The following is a 16,339-nucleotide window of genomic DNA, read 5'->3' on the forward strand; positions in this document are numbered from 1 at the left end:
CCCCCCGCACCCTCCTCCACCATCTATACCATGACCCAAATCTATTCCCCCCGGACCCTCCTCCACCATCTATACCATGACCCAAATCTATACACCCCCGGACCCTCCTCCACCATCTATACCATGACCCAAATCTATACACCCCCCGGACCCTCCTCCACCATCTATACCATGACCCAAATCTATTCCCCCCCCCCCCCAGACCCTCCTCCACCATCTATACCATGACCCAAATCTATACACCCCCCGGACCCTCCTCCACCATCTATACCATGACCCAAATCTATACACCCCCCGGACCCTTCTCCACCATCTATACCATGACCCAAATCCATACACCCCCCGGACCCTCCTCCACCATCTATACCATGACCAAATCTATTCCCCCCCCAGACCCTCCTCCACCATCTATACCATGACCCAGATCTATTCGCCCCCCCAGACCCTCCTCCACCATCTATACCATGACCCAAATCTATACACCCCCCAGACCCTCCTCCACCATCTATACCATGACCCAAATCTATTCCCCCCCCCCGGACCCTCCTCCACCATCTATACCATGACCCAAATCTATACACCCCCAGACCCTCCTCCACCATCTATACCATGACCCAAATCTATTCCCCCCCCGGACCCTCCTCCACCATCCATACCATGACCCAAATCTATACACCCCCGGACCCTCCTCCACCATCTATACCATGACCCAAATCTATACACCCCCCGGACCCTCCTCCACCATCTATACCATGACCCAAATCCATTCACCCCCCCCCCCAGACCCTCCTCCACCATCTATACCATGACCCAAATCTATACACCCCCCGGACCCTCCTCCACCATCTACAACATGACCCAAATCTATACACCCCCCGGACCCTCCTCCACTATCTATACCATGACCCAAAACTATTCACCCCCTGGACCCTCCTCCACCATCTACAACATGACCCAAATATATACACCCCCCAGACCTCCTCCACCATCTATACCATGACCCAAATCTATACACCCCCCAGACTCTCTCCACCATCTATACCATGACCCAAATCTATACACCCCCCGGACCCTCCTCCACCATCTATACCATGACCCAAATCTATACACCCCCCCGGACCCTCCTCCACCATCTATACCATGACCCAAATCTATACACCCCCCGGACCCTCCTCCACCATCTACAACATGACCCAAATCTATACACCCCCCAGACCCTCCTCCACCATCTATACCATGACCCAAATCTATACACCCCCCAGACTCTCCTCCACCATCTATACCATGACCCAAATCTATACACCCCCCGGACCCTCCTCCACCATCTATACCATGACCCAAATCTATACACCCCCTGGACCCTCCTCCACCATCTATACCATGACCCAAATCTATCCCCCCCCCCAGACCCTCCTCCACCATCTATACCATGACCCAAATCTATACACCCCCCCGGACCCTCCTCCACCATCTATACCATGACCCAAATCTATTCACCCCCTGGACCCTCCTCCACCATCTATACCATGACCCAAATCTATACACCCCCCGGACCCCCCTCCACCATCTATACCATGACCCAAATCTATACACCCCCTGGACCCTCCTCCACCATCTATACCATGACCCAAATCTATACACCCCCGGACCCTCCTCCACCATCTACACATGACCCAAATCTATACACCCCCGGACCTCCTCCACTATCTATACCATGACCCAAAACTATTCACCCCCCGGACCCTCCTCCACCATCTACAACATGACCCAAATATATACACCCCCCCAGACCCTCCTCCACCATCTATACCATGACCCAAATCTATACACCCCCTGGACCCTCCTCCACCATCTATACCATGACCCAAATCTATACACCCCCCGGACCCTCCTCCACCATCTATACCATGACCCAAATCTATACACCCCCCAGACCCTCCTCCACCATCTACCATGACCCAAAATTCTATACACCCCCCGGACCCTCCTCCACCATCTATACCATGACCCAAATCTATTCCCCCTGGACCCTCCTCCACCATCTACAACATGACCCAAATCTATAAACCCCCCAGACCCTCCTCCACCATCTATACCATGACCCAAATCTATAAACCCCCCGGACCCTCCTCCACCATCTATACCATGACCCAAATCTATACACCCCCCTGGCCCTCCTCCACCATCTATACCATGACCCAAATCTATACACCCCCGGACCCTCCTCCACCATCTATACCATGACCCAAATCTATACACCCCCGGACCCTCCTCCACCATCTATACCATGACCCAAATCTATTCCCCCCCGGACTCTCCTCCACCATCTATACCATGACCCAAATCTATTCCCCCCCGACCCTCCTCCACCATCTATACCATGACCCAAATCTATACACCCCCCAGACCCTCCTCCACCATCTATACCATGACCCAAATCTATACACCCCCAGACCCTCCTCCACCATCTATACCATGACCCAAATCTATACATCCCCCATACCTTCCTCCACCATCTACAACATGCCCCAAGTCTATACACCCCCCAGACCCTCCTCCACCACCGATACCATGACTGAACTCTATACACACCTCAGACCCTCCCTCCAACATCACCACCACCCAAATCTATACCCCCCCCCCATCTATACCCTCCCTCCAAAATATACACTATTGTCCACATATATTGTATCCTGCACAGATAAACACCCAAATATCTTCTCACCTGCTTCGTTAGTTTTTACCAACACCTGGGAAACACTTGTCATTCAATGATCTCCTCCTGGTGGGCGTCTGTCTCTGATAGGAACACTGGATGGGGCATCAATGTCTAAAGGAGGATAAAGAAGAATAAAGTTATAAAATTACAGAACAACAATATTTCTTCCCAACATAAAAACCTGGAAAAAAAGAAGAAAACTTGGATTTTTTACTGAGCATACAATCGTTTTCTTGGGGTACATTAAGGGACACAGGTAGATTGGATTATGCTGCCTTCAGGAAATTTGACACAATGCTTCTCACTCCCAGAAAAACCTCAATTTTCTAATAAGCAATAGTAAGGGTGGGTCATAAGTAGAAAGTGGAGGTCCATTAATGTCCCCCAAGGAAATCAGGGGACACAGGAAGAGTATTGAGGTACAGTGGATGTCCACATGTGGTCCAATTCAGGGGTGGGCAGCAGAGCACACAAAAAGCCAACAGGCTCATAATAACCAATAGGTTACCAGATGTGGTTCTACACCCAAGTCACCTGAGTCACCTGAAGAACCTGGCCTCCAAAACCAGCATCATCTGATACCCGAATGTCCATCAAAGGAACGGATCTCCTTTTCTTCTCTATGAGCAGTGATGCTTCCATCTCCTCCCTTATGGTTGATATAAGCCTTTGTCATGACTTTGTTCCAACTGTAACCTGGTCAAATGACCTCCCAGTCACGGCTCCAATATTTAAGACACGAGCGAGTCATCTCGAGTTCCACAATACTGACTGGGAGATGAGCTTCTTCCGTTCACCAAGTTCCTGGCACTGAGGACTTCTCTCCAGCTTGACAGGCTGCTGTCGTGTATACAGAAAACCTTCTAGACCAGTGGAAGGATTTCCTTCACTCCACTGCTAAACACAAGACCCCTCCCAGTCCAGGGCAAGCCTGGTTTTGTGGCTCAGATGAATGTGGTGGTCCAGAGTTGCTACAGCCAAGAGTCTAGATAGGAATTGGGCATTTAGGAGGCCACCACCAAGCCCAAAACGCTAGTGCAGGAAAGAAGGTTGGTTGGCTCCTGGACTGTAGAGTGCAAACATGGGAGCAGAGAGTCCGGAGCTTGGAAACCATGGATAGATACGTATCCAAGTCCAGGCCCAGATACACCAAGTGATAAGACTTTCCAGTGCTGGCTTCTGGAGAATCATGATCTGCTCAGAGATCTGTAGGGTCTGGACAGTCTATTGGCAGTGCTGACTGTTCTCTCCGGAAAGAGGGTCTTGCAGATATCCTGAGGGGATGCGCTAAGAGCAAAGCAGAGCAAGAACATTGACTGGCACCTTGGCGAAAAACAGATGTATAGTGGGCAGACCAATGGGTAGGGAAGCAAACCAGCAATGCTGCACGGCCACTGCAAAACACAGGCAACGTTGATGCACAGGGAAGATGACGAAATGCAAGTAGGGCTTCCCCGATGTCTGTTAAGGCCAGAAGTTGTCCCAGATGGAGGAAACCAATTACCAACTTGGGAGGTTCGAGGCAGATTTTGTATCAGGTGAAAGGTGCTAAGCACCATGAGAATCAGTGTGGGGGAGGTGCCCGCTTTGGGGATGGCAAACAGGTTTGATGACCATGGCTTTGACCCCTTGAGAGGGAAGTTGCATCAGCCCAGTGTGAAGGTCTTCCGATCTATGCAGTGATGCTGGAAATGGAGGGGGATGGAGGCTGAACCAAAATGCCAGCTTGTAGACCCAGGCACCTGGACTCTTCTGGGACTAGGTGGCCACAAAAGCCAACAGGTTTCCCCCAACTCTGACAAGTGATGGTGCCTCTTCATTGCAAGGAAGACTTGTTTGTGGATTTAGAGGACTTGGGGGTCCAGGACAGACAGCTCACCGGAGTTCCAGGCTTCACCTTGGACTTGGAGACCTGAGAGGAATGAAAGAATCTTTGTGTAGGAGAGCGTTTCCAGGTTGAGGGTTTACCTTGTTTTCCATGGTTTGTCCTCCATTACCCCCTGATATAATTGTCCGAGGATTCCCTAGAAACATGTTCCCCATCAAGGGGCAGACACTAGAGGCATATCTCACACCGATGCTTCACAGATCAACATTTGAGCCAAAGGGTCCCCCGCATGTGTACAGTAAGGACCCCAATTCTAGATACGGTTGTGGCCACAGGCTTGACCCCCCCCCCCCCCTCGGGCAGAAATGGTGAAATTTTGGCACTAATGAAAATCTGAGTGATCATGCCAAAAATTCTCTTTTGTTTTCAGATAGTGATGATATGAAGCAATTTATTATAACATAGTGGTTTGGTTTCTGATGAAAAGTCTCCCCCCGGAATGTTCGGCCTTGGTACAGACACATAAGGTGATACACACAGGTTACAATGCCAATTAAAGGTCAAGGTCCTGCATCTGTGGTGTCTGTGTATAAATAGTCAAAGAGATTGTTAGCTCTCACGTGGATGCACTGAGCAGGCTAGATACAGAGTCAGAGGGAGCAGAAAAGAACTGTCAAAACATCAGCGTAACAAGGTAATGGAACTTTATAGAGATGAAAAAGCATATAAAAAGACGTCCAAAGCATTGACTATGCCCGTTGAACCACTTATTAGGAAGTGGAACATTTTAGGATCTATTGATAGATATCAAGCCAAGGTCAGGTAGACCAAAAAGATTGTAGCCACAACTGCCAGAAGGATTGGTCGGGATACAAAGAAAAACCTCACAGGTAACCTTTGGAGAAATGACCCTAAACACAACGCCCTATGTGGCCAGCACAGTCTCCTGACCTTCATATCATCGAGCTGCTCTGGGGAGAACTCAAATGTGTGGTTCAGGCAAGACGACCAAAGACTTTACATGACCTTGAGGGATTGTGCCAAGACAAACGGGCAACCCTACCACCTGCAGGAATTCGGGGACCTCATAGACAACTATTACAGAAGACTGGCCGCTGCCATTGATGCAATAAACAGGATTAAGAACTAAGGGGGTGCAGACTTCGGAACATGGGGGGGGGGGTCATTTCATTGGTTTACTTGTTGCCATGGTTTGTTTTATGATTGGGCCATTCTGTTATCAGCTACAGTTACAGTATAGGAATTCCATAAGAAATACAAGATACGGGGTTCCTCTAAGCACGGGGTCTATCCCTCCCAGTACAGGGACAGAGGGGTGATCTACATTTCCAACCGAAGGGTCCTATTCCAGCCAGCACAGCAGAGGGACAGAGAAGGGGGTCTGCTCCTTCCAGCACAGGGACAGAGGGAGGTCTGCTCTTTGCAGCACAGGAAAGGCGGGGGGGGGAGGGGGGGTCCTGCTACTTCCAACACAGGGACAGAGTGGGGGTCTGCTCCTTCCAGCACAGGAAGGGGAGGGGGGTGCTCCTTCCAGCACAGGGATGCAGAGACACCGAGGAGGTGTGCTCCTCAACATCCAAGGTGATACAGATATGGATTGGGGTGGAGGGGGGGGGGGGGTGCGAGATAGGGAAGTTGGGTGTCTCTTACCTGCGGGGTGTGGGTTTAGAGGGTGCAGTGTGGGGTGACGCTCATCTCTTCACCGTGTGATCTGCAGGAAATGGACACAAAGTTCACACCGAGAATAAACAGCTGATAACATAATTACACAAATCACACTCATTAACTCCACCCCCCACACAACCCTGATATCAAAATGTCCTGACTACAACCCCCAGCATCCTCACTGTCACCACAACCCCCAGCATCCTCACTGTGATCACAACCCCAGTATCTTCACTGCGACTATAACCCGCAGCATCCTCACTGACATTACAACCACCATCACTGCCACTACAACTCCCAACATCTTCACTATCATTACAACCCCCAGTATCCTCACTGCGACTACAACCCCCAGCATCCTCACTGTCACTACAACCCCCAGCATCATCACTGTCACTACAACCCCCAGCATCCTCACTGTGATTACAACCCCCATCACTGTCTCTGCAACCCCCCGCGACCTCACTGCGACCACAACCCCCAGCATCCTCACTGTGATTACAACCTCCATCACTGTCACTACAACCCCCACATCCTCACTGTCACTACAACTCCCAATATCCTCACTTTCATTAAAACCTCCAGCATCCTCACTGCAACTACAACCCCCAGCATCTTTACTGTCATTAAAACCTCCAGCATCCTCACTGTCACTATGACCCCCAGTATCCTCACTGACATTACAACCCCCAGCATCGTCCCTGACATTACAACCCCCAGCATCGTCCCTGACACTACAACCCCCAGCATCCTCACTGACACCACAACCCCCAGCATCCTCACAGACATTACAACCCCCAGCATCCTCACAGACACTACAACCCCCAGAATCCTCACAGACACTACAACCCCCAGAATCCTCACAGACACTACAACCCCCAGAATCCTCACAGACACTACCACCCCCAGCATCCTCACTGACACTACAACCCCCAGCATCCTCACTGACACTACAACCCCCAGCATCCTCACTGACACTACAACCCCCAGCATCCTCACTGACACTACAACCCCCAGAATCCTCACAGACACTACAACCCTGAGCATCCTCACTGACACTACAACCCCCAGAATCCTCACAGACACTACAACCCCCAGAATCCTCACAGACACTACAACCCCCAGAATCCTCACAGACACTACAACCCCCAGAATCCTCACAGACACTACAACCCCCAGCATCCTCACAGACACTACAACCCCCAGCATCCTCACTGACACTACAACCCCCAGCATCCTCACTGACACTACAACCCCCAGCATCCTCACTGACACTACAACCCCCAGCATCCTCACTGACACTACAACCCCCAGCATTCTCACTGACACTACAACCCCTAGCATCCTCACTGACACTAAAACCCCCAGAATCCTCAAAAACACTACAACCCCCAGCATCCTCACAGACACTACAACTCCCAGCATCGTCACTGACACTACAACCCCCAGCATCCTCACAGACACTACAACTCCCAGCATCCTCACGGACACTACAACCCCCAGCATCCTCACGGACACTACAACTCCCAGCATCCTCACTGACACTACAACTCCCAGCATCCTCACTGACACTACAACTCCCAGCATCCTCACTGACACTACAACCCCCAGCATCCTCACTGACACTACAACCCCCAGCATCCTCACTGACACTACAACCCCCAGAATCCTCATGGACACTACAACCCCCAGAATCCTCATGGACACTACAACTCCCAGCATCGTCACTGACACTACAACCCCCAGAATCCTCATGGACACTACAACTCCCAGCATCGTCACTGACACTACAACTCCCAGCATCCTCACTGACACTACAACCCCCAGCATCCTCACTGACACTACAACCCCCAGAGTCCTCATGGACACTACAACTCCCAGCATCGTCACTGACACTACAACCCCCAGCATCCGTACTGTGATTACAACCACCATCACTGTCACTACAACTCCCAACATCTTCACTATCACTACAACCCCCAGCATCCTCACTGTGCTATCATGGCTTTACCCCCAACACTCAGCCACAGTGATAACCCCAATCATCCTCTCCATCATTACACGTCTCTGTCCTCCGGGCAGTGTACAGGGGGTCCAGGTATAACGGGGTTGGGGGAAGGGTATCCAGGTATAATGGGGGAGCTCACCTGTGTCCTAGAAGAGTCACCTGACAGGCGGACACATTCTCTGGAATTTATTGCTGAGCCTCCAGTAAGTTTAATGAGACAATAAATGAATTTACGAGACGGCAGGAGGCGCCGCGATAGGTGTAAAGTCGTCACACCCTGATGGGGGGGGGGGGGGGAGGGTCAGCTGCATCTCCTGCCAGAAATGTGCATGCCGTGCATTCCATGTCTGCTGAGTCCAGCACAGTGCAACTCACAGCAACCTCCAGAGGGGGGCAGTCTACGCAAGTGCCTTTATCAACTAAGCCCCGCCCACTAAAAGAGAATCAGCGCAAATTCTCCTCCTCTATATACTATTGTCTGTCTGTTATCCAGATCCCCTGGCTTCACAAATCAGTGCCAACGCCCCGGGACGCTTACCTGATTGGGAGGTGCAGGAGGCGGAGTCTGCCAATGCCCCGGGACACTTACCTGACTGAGAGGTGCAGGAGGCGGAGTCTAAAATGCCCCATGACACTTACCTGACTGAGAGGTGCAGGAGGCGGAGTCTAAAATGCCCCATGACACTTACCTGACTGAGAGGTGCAGGAGGCGGAGTCTGAAATGCCCCATGACACTTACCTGACTGAGAGGTGCAGGAGGCGGAGCCTGAAATGCCCCATGACACTTACCTGACTGAGAGGTGCAGGAGGCGGAGTCCAGGAGTCCTCAGTCTTCTTCCCTCTGCGGTGATCTGGAGGCTCTGCACAGGAAGAAGACAGTGGAAGGTTACAGGGAGGATGGGAGGAGGGTACAGGGAAGCCCCCTATGGATCAGCACAGACGGGAAGCCAAATCAGGACAATGGCTGGAAGTGATCTGATATACATATATATATATATATATACACACAGTGCCTGGAAAAAGTATTCATACCCCTTGAAATCTCTCACATTTTGTCATGTTACAACCAGAAACATAAATGTATTTTATTGGGATTTTATGTGATGGATCAACACAAAGTGTCACATAATTGTGAAGTGGAAGGAAAATGATACAAATAAATATATGACAATTGGGGGGGGGGGGGGGGCATTTGTATGGCGCCCCCTTTACTCTGATACCCCCAACTAAAATCTAGAGGAACCAATTGCCTTCAGAAATCACCTGATTAGGAAATAGAATCCACCTGTGTGTAATGTAATCTCAGTATAAATGCAGCTGTTCTGTGAAGCCCTCAGAGGTTTGTTAGAGAACCTTAGTGAACAAACAGCATCATGAAGGCCAAGGAACACACCAGACAGGTCAGGGATGAAGTTGTGGAGAAGTATAAAGCAGGGTTGGGTTATAATAAAATCTCCCAAGCTTTGACCATCTCACGGAGCTCTGTTCAATCCATCATCGGAAAATGGAAAGAGTATGGGCACAACTGCAAACCTACCAAGACATGGCCGTCCACCTAAACTGACCGGGCCGGGCAAGGAGAGCATTCATCAGAGAAGAGCCAAGAGGTCCATGGTAACTCTGGAGGAGCTGCAGAGATCCACAGCTCAGGGGGGAGAATCTGTCCACAGGACAACTATTAGTCGTCTCTCCACAAATCTGCCCTTTATGGAAGAGTGACAAGAAGAAAGACATTGGAGGAAGAAAGTCATAAGAAGTCATGTTTGTAGTTTGTGAGAAGCCATGTGGGGGAGGGGGCAGCAAACATGTGGAAGAAGGTGATCTGGTCAGAGGAGACCAAAATTCTACTTTATGGCCTAAAAGGAAAACGCTATGTGTGGGGAAAACTAACACCGCCCATCCCCCGAACACACCATCCCCACCGTGAGACATGGTGGTGGCAGCATCATGTGGTGGGGATGGTTTTTTTTCCAAGGCACTGCATATTATATATATATATACACACACACTAAAGTGTGACATCTCCGCTGCTGGGGATTTCAAATATAATGATGACGGGGAATCAGTGATAAGTGCAGTACCATAAGGCGAGAGGTCTCCGGTGAGTGCGGTTCCATAGGGGGAGAGGTCTCCGGTGAGTGCGGTTCCATAGGGGGAGTGGTCTCCGGGGAGTGCGGTTCCATAGGGGGAGAGGTCTCAGGTGAGTGCGGTTCCATAGGGGGAGAGGTCTCAGGTGAGTGCGGTTCCATAGGGGGAGAGGTCTCAGGTGAGTGCGGATCCATAGGAGGAGAGGTCTCCGGTGAGTGCGGTTCCATAGGGGGAGAGGTCTCCGGTGAGTGCGGTTCCATAGGGGGAGAGGTCTCCGGTGAGTGCGGTTCCATAGGAGGAGAGGTCTCCGGTGAGTGCGGTTCCATAAGGGGAGAGGTCTCCGGTGAGTGCGGTTCCATAGGAGGAGAGGTCTCCGGTGAGTGCGGTTCCATAGGGGGAGAGGTCTCCGGTGAGTGCGGTTCCATAAGGGGAGAGGTCTCCGGTGAGTGCGGTTCCATAGGAGGAGAGGTCTCCGGTGAGTGCGGTTCCATAGGAGAAGAGTTCTCCGGTGAGTGCGGTTCCATAGGGGGAGAGGTCTCCGGTGAGTGCGGTTCCATAGGAGGAGAGGTCTCCGGTGAGTGCGGTTCCATAGGAGAAGAGTTCTCCGGTGAGTGCGGTTCCATAGGGGGAGAGGTCTCCGGTGAGTGCGGTTCCATAGGAGGAGAGGTCTCCGGTGAGTGCGGTTCCATAGGGGGAGAGGTCTCCGGTGAGTGCGGTTCCATAAGGTGAGAGGTCTCCGGTGAGTGCGGTTCCATAGGGGGAGAGGTCTCCGGTGAGTGCGGTTCCATAGGGGGAGTGGTCTCAGGTGAGTGCGGTTCCATAGGGGGAGAGGTCTCAGGTGAGTGCGGTTCCATAGGGGGAGAGGTCTCCGGTGAGTGCGGTTCCATAAGGGGAGAGGTCTCAGGTGAGTGCGGTTCCATAGGGGGAGAGGTCTCCGGTGAGTGCGGTTCCATAAGGGGAGAGGTCTCCGGTGAGTGCGGTTCCATAGGAGGAGAGGTCTCCGGTGAGTGCGGTTCCATAAGGGGAGAGGTCTCCGGTGAGTGCGGTTCCATAGGAGGAGAGGTCTCCGGTGAGTGCGGTTCCATAGGAGGAGAGGTCTCCGGTGAGTGCGGTTCCATAGGAGGAGAGGTCTCAGGTGAGTGCGGTTCCATAAGGGGAGAGGTCTCCGGTGAGTGCGGTTCCATAAGGGGAGAGGTCTCCGGTGAGTGCGGTTCCATAGGGGGAGAGGTCTCCGGTGAGTGCGGTTCCATAAGGGGAGAGGTCTCCGGTGAGTGCGGTTCCATAAGGGGAGAGGTCTCCGGTGAGTGCGGTTCCATAAGGGGAGAGGTCTCCGGTGAGTGCGGTTCCATAGGGGAAGAGGTCTCCGGTGAGTGCGGTTCCATAAGGGGAGAGGTCTCAGGTGAGTGCGGTTCCATAGGAGGAGAGGTCTCCGGTGAGTGCGGTTCCATAGGAGGAGAGGTCTCCGGTGAGTGCGGTTCCATAGGAGGAGAGGTCTCAGGTGAGTGCGGTTCCATAGGAGGAGAGGTCTCCGGTGAGTGCGGTTCCATAGGAGGAGAGGTCTCCGGTGAGTGCGGTTCCATAGGAGGAGAGGTCTCCGGTGAGTGCGGTTCCATAGGGGGAGTGGTCTCCGGTGAGTGCGGTTCCATAAGGGGAGAGGTCTCCGGTGAGTGTGGTTCCATAGGAGGAGAGGTCTCCGGTGAGTGCGGTTCCATAAGGGGAGAGGTCTCCGGTGAGTGTGGTTCCATAAGGGGAGAGGTCTCCGGTGAGTGCGGTTCCATAAGGGGAGAGGTCTCCGGTGAGTGCGGTTCCATAGGAGGAGTGGTCTCCGGTGAGTGCGGTTCCATAGGGGGAGAGGTCTCCGGTGAGTGTGGTTCCATAGGGGGAGAGGTCTCCGGTGAGTGCGGTTCCATAAGGGGAGAGGTCTCCGGTGAGTGCGGTTCCATAAGGGGAGAGGTCTCCGGTGAGTGCGGTTCCATAAGGGGAGAGGTCTCCGGTGAGTGCGGTTCCATAAGGGGAGAGGTCTCCGGTGAGTGCGGTTCCATAAGGGGAGAGGTCTCCGGTGAGTGCGGTTCCATAAGGGGAGAGGTCTCCGGTGAGTGCGGTTCCATAAGGGGAGAGGTCTCCGGTGAGTGCGGTTCCATAAGGGGAGAGGTCTCCGGTGAGTGCGGTTCCATAAGGGGAGAGGTCTCCGGTGAGTGCGGTTCCATAAGGGGAGAGGTCTCCGGTGAGTGCGGTTCCATAGGAGGAGTGGTCTCCGGTGAGTGCGGTTCCATAGGGGGAGAGGTCTCCGGTGAGTGTGGTTCCATAGGGGGAGAGGTCTCCGGTGAGTGCGGTTCCATAAGGGGAGAGGTCTCCGGTGAGTGCGGTTCCATAGGAGGAGTGGTCTCCGGTGAGTGCGGTTCCATAGGGGGAGAGGTCTCCGGTGAGTGCGGTTCCATAGGGGGAGAGGTCTCCGGTGAGTGAGGTTCCATAGGGGGAGAGGTCTCAAGTGAGTGCGGTTCCATAGGGGGAGAGGTCTCCGGTGAGTGCGGTTCCATAGGGGGAGAGGTCTCCGGTGAGTGCGGTTCCATAGGGGGAGAGGTCTCCGGTGAGTGCGGTTCCATAGGGGGAGAGGTCTCCGGTGAGTGTGGTTCCATAGGGGGAGAGGTCTCCGGTGAGTGCGGTTCCATAGGGGGAGAGGTCTCAGGTGAGTGCGGTTCCATAGGGGGAGAGGTCTCAGGTGAGTGCGGTTCCATAGGGGGAGAGGTCTCAGGTGAGTGCGGTTCCATAGGGGGAGAGGTCTCAGGTGAGTGCGGTTCCATAGGGGGAGAGGTCTCCGGTGAGTGCGGTTCCATAGGAGGAGAGGTCTCCGGTGAGTGCGGTTCCATAGGGGGAGTGGTCTCCGGTGAGTGCGGTTCCATAGGGGGACAGTCTCTGGTGCTTTTGAGTGTTTTGGTTGTGCTTGGCACGTTTTCTCCGCGATTTGTGTTACGTTTTTTATACTGTATACAGTTGGTTGCTAAGGAGGGGACAGGAAAGCCGGCTGCTGCGTACTTAACAACCGGTGGGTCATCAGCGGGCTTTACCATTGAATGTAAAAGAAATGCGGTGCCCCCTCCCCCCAGGCCCTTGGGTCGGGTCTTGTATGGAATCAGAGGGGACCCCCTCCATGAGATCCATCCCAGACTCTTATCCGAGCAGGCAGCCCGGCAGGCCCGGAACGGGGGGGGGGGGGCGATTGTCGAGGGTTTACTTTTTGTGGTGAATGTGTAGGGGTACAATGTGCCTCATACTCATTCACATGGGGGGGGAATTTGGGGGTCCCCCCTCTTCCAGATTCCGACGATAAGCTCCCCACCTGCAGAGCCCGACAACCATGGGGCAAGGGTTGTCGGGAAGAGGCACTCGTCTCCATTCATGTGGGGGGGGGGGGGGGGGGGGGGGAGCTTGCTCGTCCCCTCCCTCTGTTATGGGCCTGGGGGGAGGGGGGAGGGGGCACACAGTTTTTTTTTTAATTTTTTTCACAATTCCTTATTTTACATTCAGTGGGGAAGCCGATGACTCAGGTCGGTAGTTAATTGAGTAAGGGGGGATGGGTAGGTAAGTAGTGTTCATAGGTAATTGGGTAGGTAGGTAGGTGGGGGATGAGTAGGTATTGTTATGTAGTTGGGAAGTTAGGGGGATGGGTGGGTAGTTATATGTAGGTAGGTAAGTGGTTGGGGGTCATTAGGTCTATCTAGGGGGATGGGTGGGTAGGTAGTTGGTGGGAAGGAATAGATAGGTACTTGGGTAGGTAGGTGGGGGGGGGTAAGTATTGTTATGTAGGTAGGGGGATGGGAGTAGGTAGGTAGTTGGGGGGGTGGAATGGATAGGTAGGTGGGGGGATGGGTAGCTATTGTTTATTGTTATGTAGTTGGGAAGGTAGGGGGATGGGTAGGTAGTATTATGTAGAGGGGTGGGAGTAGGTAGGTAGTTGGGGGGGGGTGGAATGGATAGGTAGGTGGGGGGATGGGTAGGTATTGTGTTGTAGTTGGGAAGGTAGGGGGATGGGTAAGTAGTATTATGTAGGGGGATGGGAGTAGGTAGGTAGTTGGGGGGGTGGAATGGATAGGTAGGTGGGGGATGGGTAGCTATTGTTATGTAGTTGGGAAGGTAGGGGGATGGGTAGGTAGTATTATGTAGAGGGGTGGGAGTAGGTAGGTAGTTGGGGGGGGGTGGAATGGATAGGTAGGTAGGGGGATGGGAGTAGGTAGGTAGTTGGGGGGGGGGGGGTGGAATGGATAGGTAGGTGGGGGGATGGGTAGGTATTGTGTTGTAGTTGGGAAGGTAGGGGGATGGGTAAGTAGTATTATGTAGGGGGATGGGAGTAGGTAGGTAGTTGGGGGGGGGGTGGAATGGATAGGTAGGTAGGGGGATGGGAGTAGGTAGTGTCTGTAGGTAGGTAGTTGGGGGGGGGGGGTGGAATGGATAGGTAGGTGGGGGGATGGGTAGCTATTGTTATGTAGTTGGGAAGGTAGGGGGGTGGGAGTAGGTAGGTAGTTGGGGGGGGGGTGGGAGTAGGTAGGTAGGTGGGGGGTGGGAGTAGGTAGGTAGGTGGGGGGGTGGGTAGGTATTGTGTTGTAGTTGGGAAGGTAGGGGGATGGATAGGTAGTATTATGTAGAGGGGTGGGAGTAGGTAGTTGTGGGGGGGGGTGGGAGTAGGTAGGTAGTTGGGGGGGGGGTGGAATGGATAGGTAGGTAGGGGGATGGGAGTAGGTAGTGTCTGTAGGTAGGTAGTTGGGGGGGTGGAATGGATAGGTAGGTGGGGGGATGGGTAGCTATTGTTATGTAGTTGGGAAGGTAGGGGGGTGGGAGTAGGTAGGTAGTTGGGGGGGGGTGGGAGTAGGTAGGTAGGTGGGGGGTGGGAGTAGGTAGGTAGGTGGGGGGGTGGGTAGGTATTGTGTTGTAGTTGGGAAGGTAGGGGGATGGATAGGTAGTATTATGTAGAGGGGTGGGAGTAGGTAGTTGTGGGGGGGGATGGGAGTAGGTAGGTAGTTGGGGGGGTGGAATGGATAGGTAGGTAGGGGGATGGGAGTAGGTAGTGTCTGTAGGTAGGTAGTTGGGGGGGTGGAATGGATAGGTAGGTGGGGGGGTGGGTAGGTATTGTGTTGTAGTTGGGAAGGTAGGGGGATGGGTAGGTAGTATTATGTAGAGGGGTGGGAGTAGGTAGGTAGTTGGGGGGTGGAATGGATAGGTAGGTGGGGGGATGGGTAGCTATTGTTATGTAGTTGGGAAGGTAGGGGGATGGGTAGGTAGTATTATGTAGAGGGGTGGGAGTAGGTAGTTGTGGGGGGGGGAGGGAGTGCATAGGTAGTTGGCTGGGTAGGTAGGTCTCACCTCGGTGGAAGCTCCTCCCCCACACTCGGTTGGCCGATCCTGTCGGTAGGTGTGGGATGGTGGGCGTGGTCTGGCGGTAGCGGTCAGGTCGGTGGGCGGGGCTCGGACGGACACTCAGCGGTCATTGGGGGACGCGCCTCTCCTCACTATCCTGCTCCCTCCACGTGCTTCCGGGTCACATGACCGCAAACGGATGTTCTGATTGGCCGCATCAGCAAACTCGAGCTGAAGAGGGCTTCAGAGTTGGGTGTAGCAAGATGGCGACAGCCCCGCCCTCCGGCTAGTAAGGGAGGGGGAAGTAAAACAGCGGTTAGCCCCGCCTTCCGACCAGAGAAGTCCGGGGAGAAGACAGACAGAGATCGGTGATTACCGTACGGTATGTGGGCGGGGTTGTATACGGGGGGAGGTGAGGAGAATGTACATCTCATCACTGACCGACCACCGGAGTCTATAATAATGAGATGACCCCGCCCCCTGATTTCCTACCCTACAGGTTCTCACTGATTGGAGGGGAGCAGAGTGCGGGGCGGGGGATTGGAGGGGAGCAGAGTGCGGGGCAGGTGATTGGAGGAGAGGAGAGTGCGGGGGAGGAGAGGAGAGTGCGGGGCGGGGGATTGGAGGGGAGCAGAGTGCGGGGCGGGTAATTGGAGGAGAG

The 16,339-nt window shown here is 53.4% G+C and overlaps 2 protein-coding genes and 1 long non-coding RNA gene across 3 annotated transcripts in view; 1 reads left to right on the plus strand and 2 right to left on the minus strand.

Moving 5' to 3' along the window:
* Positions 1-2,724: 2,724 nt before the first annotated feature.
* LOC143995756 (uncharacterized) lies at positions 2,725-15,942 on the minus strand. Its single transcript, XR_013277471.1, has 4 exons — positions 15,685-15,942; positions 9,031-9,101; positions 6,219-6,279; positions 2,725-2,830 (listed from the first exon to the last, which is right to left on the minus strand). It is a non-coding gene; the product is annotated as an uncharacterized LOC143995756 (long non-coding RNA).
* On the minus strand, positions 9,113-13,722 carry LOC143995754 (uncharacterized). The gene has a single exon (XM_077490468.1). The coding sequence runs from the start codon at positions 13,395-13,397 to the stop codon at positions 10,281-10,283; it is 3,117 nt and encodes a 1,038-aa protein (XP_077346594.1). The 5' UTR covers positions 13,398-13,722; the 3' UTR covers positions 9,113-10,280.
* Positions 15,908-16,339, plus strand: part of LOC143995755 (F-box/LRR-repeat protein 6-like) — a 44,982-nt gene continuing 44,550 nt past the window's right edge. Inside the window, exon 1 of the mRNA XM_077490469.1 lies at positions 15,908-16,060. The gene's annotated coding sequence lies outside the window, so the exon portion shown is untranslated. The remainder of the gene's footprint in view (positions 16,061-16,339) is intronic.

The sequence above is a fragment of the Lithobates pipiens genome, unplaced genomic scaffold (assembly GCF_037356315.1).
Source record: "Lithobates pipiens isolate NorthernLeopardFrog02 unplaced genomic scaffold, aLitPip1_a1.2 Scaffold_19, whole genome shotgun sequence".
NCBI lineage: Eukaryota > Metazoa > Chordata > Amphibia > Anura > Ranidae > Lithobates > Lithobates pipiens.